We start from the raw sequence: 7,272 nt of genomic DNA, 5'->3' as shown, positions 1-7,272 counted from the left end.
GAGTAAAGACACTGACTGGCACTGAGTTTGAAGCAAGGGAACCTGATCCAATTCCGGGTGTTGGCTCCTTGTGACGTTGGGAAAAAATCACTTTATCTCCCTGTGCCTCAGGCACCAAAAAACATAGATTGTAAGCTCTACGGGGCAGGGACTGTCTGCAAAAATGTCTCTGTAAAGCATTACATAAACTAAACTAGAACAAACAATTCTAATTATTAATTAATATATTCAAAAGGATTAATAATGATTATAAAAATTGCTAAAAAATACTGGAACAAAACATATACACCATATAACATTACTATATGGGAAAAATAGAAAATACTTTACAGCAATTAGAAAGCAAACACACACAAGTATAGCATAATATACGGTGTATACAGGTATGAAACTGAAAAGAACAGTCCCCATGCTACTGTTATTCAAAATTGGTCTTACCCATAATGACACATAAAAGACCGAATATGTGAACTATGCTGAGGATTTCTTTTTAAAGTTTATCTCGGTGCTGTCACCTCCCATTACTTCTGCAAGCACTGCAGTTAATTACATTCCAGTGGAAAGTTTGCACAAGAAATGATGGGTAAGCAATTTCATAGCTTAAAACAGCTATAGCCTTGTAAAATGATAGAATTTTACATAATTTAACTTAATTTTTATTTTGGTGCAGATCTTGCTCTTGGAATCTAAAAAAAATGTAGGATAAAGTGCGATACGTTTACATTCTTAAAAGGTTATATATAATCGAATCAACAAAATTGCATGCAGAAATTATTGATATTATAAGAAGACAAATGTTGCTAGGCTTCATTAAAACAAATAGATGTATAGTACTGTAGGTCAAATGGGTAAAAAAAATACATTTTAAGAAGCACTTTTGTATACAGTATGTCCTTACCAGGAAAGACTACAGGACCTTAAGATGTGCAGCTTAGAGGATAGAAGGGAGAGGGGGGATACAATAGAAATGTTAAAATGTATAAAGGGGTTCAACAAAGTACAGGAGGGAAGCATATTACAAAGAAAGAGAAGTGCTAACACAAGAGCTGATTCTCTGGAGCTGGAGGGTTGGAGCCAAGGGGAAATATGAGGAAGTACAGGTAAACCCTGTTATAACGCGACCCGTTATAACGCGATTCGGTTATAACGCGGTTTTCCCGTGGCTCCCGTTTATATATAAAAAAAAAAATGTTACATTTAAATATTATTTTTTTTTGCACTGCACACTGCACACTGCACACTGCACACTGCACACTGCACACTGCACACACACTGCTCACTGCACACACTGCACACACTGCACACACTGCACACACTGCACACACTGCACACACTCACTGCTCACACTGCTCACACTGCTCACACTCTCACTGCTCTCACTGCTCACACTGCACACAGCACACTCTCACTGCACACACTGCACACACTGCACACACTGCACACACACTGCTCACTGCTCACACTGCACACTGCACACAACACACACTATCACTGCACACACTGCACACACAGCACACTGCACACACTCTCACTACACACAGCTCACACAGCACACAGCTCTCACAGCACTCAGATGTCAGCAGCCCACCCCCCCTCACATGTCAGCAGCCCACCCCCCCCTCACATGTCAGCAGCCCACCCCCTCCTCGTCATGGGAAGGCAGCATGAATATAATAGGATTATCTCACTTGTCATGTACAGCCCTGCCTGAGGCATCCCTTTAAACCCTTCTCCTGCCCAAGGGTACCTGCAGCTTACTGCCTGGCCTATTGCTGGTTAACCCTTTCGTTGCTGGATTTAACATCTTTTGTCCTTCAGCCGCCATTTTAACACCACACACACACACACACACACACACACACACACACACACACACACACACACACACACACACACACACACACACCTACCTTTTAGATCAGCTCAGCAAATCCTCTCTCCCCGGTACTAAGCCCCGCCCCCTGCATGCTCTGACCTCTCTGGCAGCCTGCTACCGCGCACCGCAAAACCTGGGAGCTGAGAGGGAGGGGGCTAGGAGGGAGAGGGAGGGGGCTGGGAGGGAGAGGGAGGAGGGATGAATCGCCGCCATTTTTTAAAACTTTTTTTATTTATTTATTTATTTAATTAACTGGCGCCCGGCCAGAGTCATCGCAGGCCGCACAGAGAGGCCAGACCTGCCGCATGTGGCCCGCATGTTGTGCAGACCTCTTCCTTCCTTCCCTCCTCACTCCCTCCCGATCAGGCGCGCGGCCGCCATTTTTTTTTTAAATTAGCGTGACCCCGTTACTAACGCGGTGGTCTCGGGGTGGACCCAGAGAACCGCGCTATAACGGGGTTTACCTGTACTTCTTCATGGAAAGGGTGGTGGATTCGTGGAGTAGTCTCCCAACAGATGTGCTGGGGGCTAAAATGGAAAGGAAATTCCAGCCTGATTGGGTTAGACATGAGAAATAAAGTCCAGGATCAAATAGCATCTCAGGTTTTACAACAGATAGGAAAATAGACAGACACTGTGGGTCAAGTGGTTCTTGTGTGCCATTAAATTCTTGTAACGTCGCTGACTGCAAGACCGGATACAAACCCGCAGGGCAGAGGTAAAGAGTAGTAGACCGACCTTGGCTTGGGATCTGAGGCCTGGGATTCAGGGGTAGTCAATTCCAATCCCGGGGTCGAGGCAGGCGGCAGGCAGGGGTGGTCAGGTCCAGGCAAAGAGATCAAGCACAAGCCGGTAATCACAGAGGCAAAGACAGGGCTCAAGCAGAACAAGGTACAGTGAAAAAAAGGAGGTGTCGGAAAAGCGCCCAAGCTAATTAAACAGTTAAACCAATATTAATTACACTCAAGTGATACAATGGTGCAATGTGGACTCATACTAATGAGACAAGGCTGCCAGGAAAAACTGACCAAACCAGATCAGAAAACAGATGCGGAAAAACAGCGCCTTAAAGATAAAGTCCAAGTGAATGTCCAAATGAGCTGATAGATGAACAGTATGGAATCCTTATAGGGAGATTAAATTTTGTCGATCTAGACCAGTTTGAAAGTTTCCAGACAGATCCCTTATAATTCCATGTTTCTATAAACCAAGGGACAATTATAATATACTACCAAAGTGTTACATTTAAACTTGAAGCATTTAAACCTGTGATTATATTTATGAAAAACCAATTTGTCCAATTAAAGGTATTAATTTCTACAAGTATGTGATAATAAAAGTACTAGGGCGCTCTCTCTGACCAGGTTTCAAATGTAACCAATAGAATAATAAAACACCTATAATACCATGATAGAGGAACCCCTCGTATACCTCAATACTGGTATGCGCCTTCAGAGTCCAATGTCCGCAGCTCGGAAACCCTTTAGGGGAAACTTTTCTTGTTCTCCGATTGGAAAAGTGGAAGCAAAAAACAAGGGGAGAGCGAATCAATAAAAATAGAGAGAATAAAATTATCAAAGAGGCAGACTGGTTAGCAATGTAGCCAGAGTTACCTTACACCTCCATAGATGCACAAGGGTACAGATGGACCTCAGTCAATGCACTCCTTAAGGTCTATTCTACACAGGGATAGATTAGTGCAAATTAGATAAAATATTTATACAGCATAAATACTCACACGGCCTTGTGTGAGTGCAGGCTTTGCAAAGGTTTCTTTACTTTTTCTCCCTCTGGAATTTGTAGTTCCAATGTTTTTTTTCTTGGAGATTCCTCTTGACAGGGCTTTCAGAAAACGCCCCCAATGCCAGTAAAATGGAAAGCGTAGAAGTGAACCATATAAAATGTATTACAACAAACACAATAGTAAACCCTCACATATAAAAACCTCCTGTCGGGTGCAGCAGCGTCAATGGGGCTTGTAGCATCAGGGCCCTCACTGCTTCCATGTCCAGACAGCAGATGGTGGAACGCACAGCAGGAACGCACCCTCACTCTTCTGCTACGGTGGCCTCCGGGGGTAAAAAGTTCTAGTGGTTTCGCGCTTAAATTCTTCAACAAATCTACACTTCTCTAACACCAATACATCTACTAAAATGTAACTATTACCAAATAAGGGAATAGCTACTTTAATTAATTTATTTTATATAGTCCAGGGCTGTGTATTTCTTGCGTGAAAATAATTTAGACAAATTTAATTTACAGATTTTCCTCCAGAAAATGTCAGCAAGCTGTGAAAAACAAACGAATTATTTTGCAACTAATTTTTTGAAAGATAAAATTAAGTATTTACGTATTAAGCATACTTGGTTTACCAGCCCTGGAGATTGTGCTGGCACAACATCGCTGCGGGTGGACATGCTTCCTGATCGGACCCCAAACAGCGATAATCCTCCGGCGCTTGGGCACCCGTGGCTTTGGTCATGTAGCTTGCCCTAGTGCCAAAGATAATAAGTCTTGCTAAATCTGTAGCTACTATTTAATATAACCAGAAAACGGATAATCATTGAGTGAAATGAAAAACAATACCTATAGTAGATTTTGTTTACCTACTTTAGTTGAGTGTTTTGAAAAGAAATGTGAAGGATTAATGCTGCGGGGGGTCCCATTCAGAAGCATGGATCCCCCGCAGACATGGTCAGCAGCGTTGCAGACTTTTGCTTGTTCATCCGTGATGCCAAGGACAGTAAGTATTGCTTCAGTACATGTACATTTTATTTCCGCCAAAGAAGCTATCCGAAAGACCGCTTGGCGGTTAGTGAATTTATCCCTTAGAGGTGTTAAAAAATATATAGTTTATTAATGCTATTTTAAGCCAATTGTGGTAAAACTGCATAAGAAATATGTAAACAAGGGTGTTATGTAGTTTATGCAAATTAGATGGCTATAAATTATATGTTTGTAAATGAATATCTTATTTTTACTTTCCTTAAAGACTTTGAATATAGAATATAGATGCATTTTGTATTACAAGAGCACTAGTACAATAGTTATGTTTATTTGTCATAAATTGCATTCATTTTGCAACATCAAGAAAATCCCCAAAAAAGAAGGAGACCTTGACAAAGGATGGCTAGAATTTATCAAATATAAATTTGAATGCAAAGTTATGAAGTTATTCAAATATATAATTTAAAACCACACTTTATATTACAACTTCTAACGTTAATATAGGCAAAAATAATCATTTTTACCGTATTGGTCCATTATTTTACGTGAAAATTTGAAAAATAGGTATGATACTTATTAATGGATCAACAATAGTTTACAGTGCATAGGCTTTTGGAACAAGAAAGATAGATACCAGCACTCCAATAGTTGTAGGGGTTGGTGGGTGCACTAGGGGAAAGCAACAAGATAAAGAGAGACATTGAAATACACCAGGACAAGCAGGAAGTGGTTGATCCGTGAGTCCCCAAGTTACGTGCACTCTCAACCATGCAAATAATGTGTCGTTTATAAGTATTATAACTGAAAATGCTAGAACTAAAACCCCAAGAAAAAAGACAAGTAAACAGTATTGTAATAATTAAAATACTTTTACTAATTATATTAATAAAAATAAAAGGGGTTTATATAGTCTCTCATATCAGGCAACAGTAGCGTCATCAGCAATGATAGGTGATAATCTGATACATACGGATGCAGTGGCCGTTATTCGAACAGTTCACACGTTGTATCCTTTTTACGGGTCATGGTGTGCGATTTCTCGAAATATTCTCGCGTTAAAACGCGAGATTACTACTGTTTTGATCGAGTGCAGAAAATAGCATTTTAGCATTGTCTGCAATACTGTTGAGAAAATGAAGTGAGCGATCACGAGTTGTCTTAAAAATCTAATTGCAATTCAACCTGTCTTTTATTGCCACACAGTACTTCAAGTGTGTGCAATTGTAATTTAAAGAATTACCTTATGAGTTCAAACAGTATACATGAGAAAAGTCCTTTCTGAAATAGAATGTCGCCTCTTCTTTCAAATGTAAAATATGTTTTCCACGAATGAGTTTTTCTCAAATTGGAACCTTGTTGAAACGCATTTCTGCGCATGCGTGTCCTGATGTCCCTAATTAAATTACTGTTCAGTAAGATACAGTGCATTTCCTCACAGAGTCGCTAGATACTGTATCTGCTAAACAGTATACAGTACTACAGCTGTTAGTTTATCTAAATAGTAGCAAACACTTTAATTTTCTAGCTTTATATTGTATTTTGCACATACGGTGTTCTGTACAATATACAGTATCAATGACATTTTTATATATTTAAATGCCTTTAGAACATTTGGTATAGTACTACTGTAAGTGTCTAGACCGTAAAAACATGAACATACAAAAAAGTATATTTAAAGAATGAACATTTTTATTTGGACAGGATAATAAAGGGAAAAAATGAATAGAACAATACAACGTTGCCTCTTCTTCCAAATGTAAAATATGTATTCCGCGAATGATTGTTTCTCAAATTGGAACCTTGTTGAAACGCATATGCGTGTCATCGCATTTATGTGCATGCGTTTATAGCAAATTGGAAACTTGTTGAAATGCATACTGTATGTGTGTCATCACATATCTGCGTGTCCTGGGTTCCTAATTAAATTACTGTACAGTAAGATACAGTGCATTTCTTCACAGAGTCGCTAGATACTGTATCTGCTAGACAGTACTACAGTACTGCAGTACAGTAGCTGTTAGTGTATCTAAATAGTAGCAAACACTTTTCTAGCTTTATACTGTATTTTGTACATACTGTATTCTGTACAGTATCAATTACATTTTTATATATTTAAATGCCTTTTGAACTTTAGTTATAGTACTACTGTAAGTGTCAAGACAGTAAAAACATGAACACACAAAAAAGTATATTTAAAGAATGAACATTTTTATTTGGACAGGATAATAAAGGGAAAAATAAAAATAGAACAATACAACGTCACCTCTTCAAAATTTACAATCTTGTTTTTTCCTTCTTCACAATGACTGGTGCTTCGTGGACATCTGGGTCTCTAAAGAAAGAGACATTATTCTATATTATCAATCCGTACATTATGGTTAAAAAATGCCTACATCTTCTCTCAAGTTTTCAGCATTATCTACTGTACGCCAAGATTCACTGATTAATTGTAATTGGCTACTCATACAGGACTTATTAAACCAGTGTGTATTAGTGCTGCACAGTATACTAAGTGTCAAACTTTCAAGTTAGTATTGCCACAACAATGTTACATTCTAGTGGGGAAATTGTTTCTGTGTATCCTCGGCTAAAGGGCTAAAAGGAGCTAAAAGAACGATGACACATTAACAGTACAGACCATAATTATTAGAACTGTATCTTCTGCTTTA

At 39.2% G+C, this 7,272-nt stretch overlaps 1 protein-coding gene across 1 annotated transcript in view; it reads right to left on the bottom strand.

The window, feature by feature from the left end:
* Window positions 1-6,812: 6,812 nt before the first annotated feature.
* YIPF7 (Yip1 domain family member 7) overlaps window positions 6,813-7,272 on the bottom strand; it is a 90,251-nt gene continuing 89,791 nt past the window's right edge. The window contains exon 8 of the mRNA XM_075615243.1: window positions 6,813-6,935. Coding sequence (XP_075471358.1) covers window positions 6,813-6,935 — 123 coding nt within the window. The remainder of the gene's footprint in view (window positions 6,936-7,272) is intronic.

The sequence above is a fragment of the Ascaphus truei genome, chromosome 1 (genome assembly GCF_040206685.1).
Source record: "Ascaphus truei isolate aAscTru1 chromosome 1, aAscTru1.hap1, whole genome shotgun sequence".
Taxonomy (NCBI): domain Eukaryota; kingdom Metazoa; phylum Chordata; class Amphibia; order Anura; family Ascaphidae; genus Ascaphus; species Ascaphus truei.
This window is presented reverse-complemented; position numbering and strand designations above follow the sequence as displayed.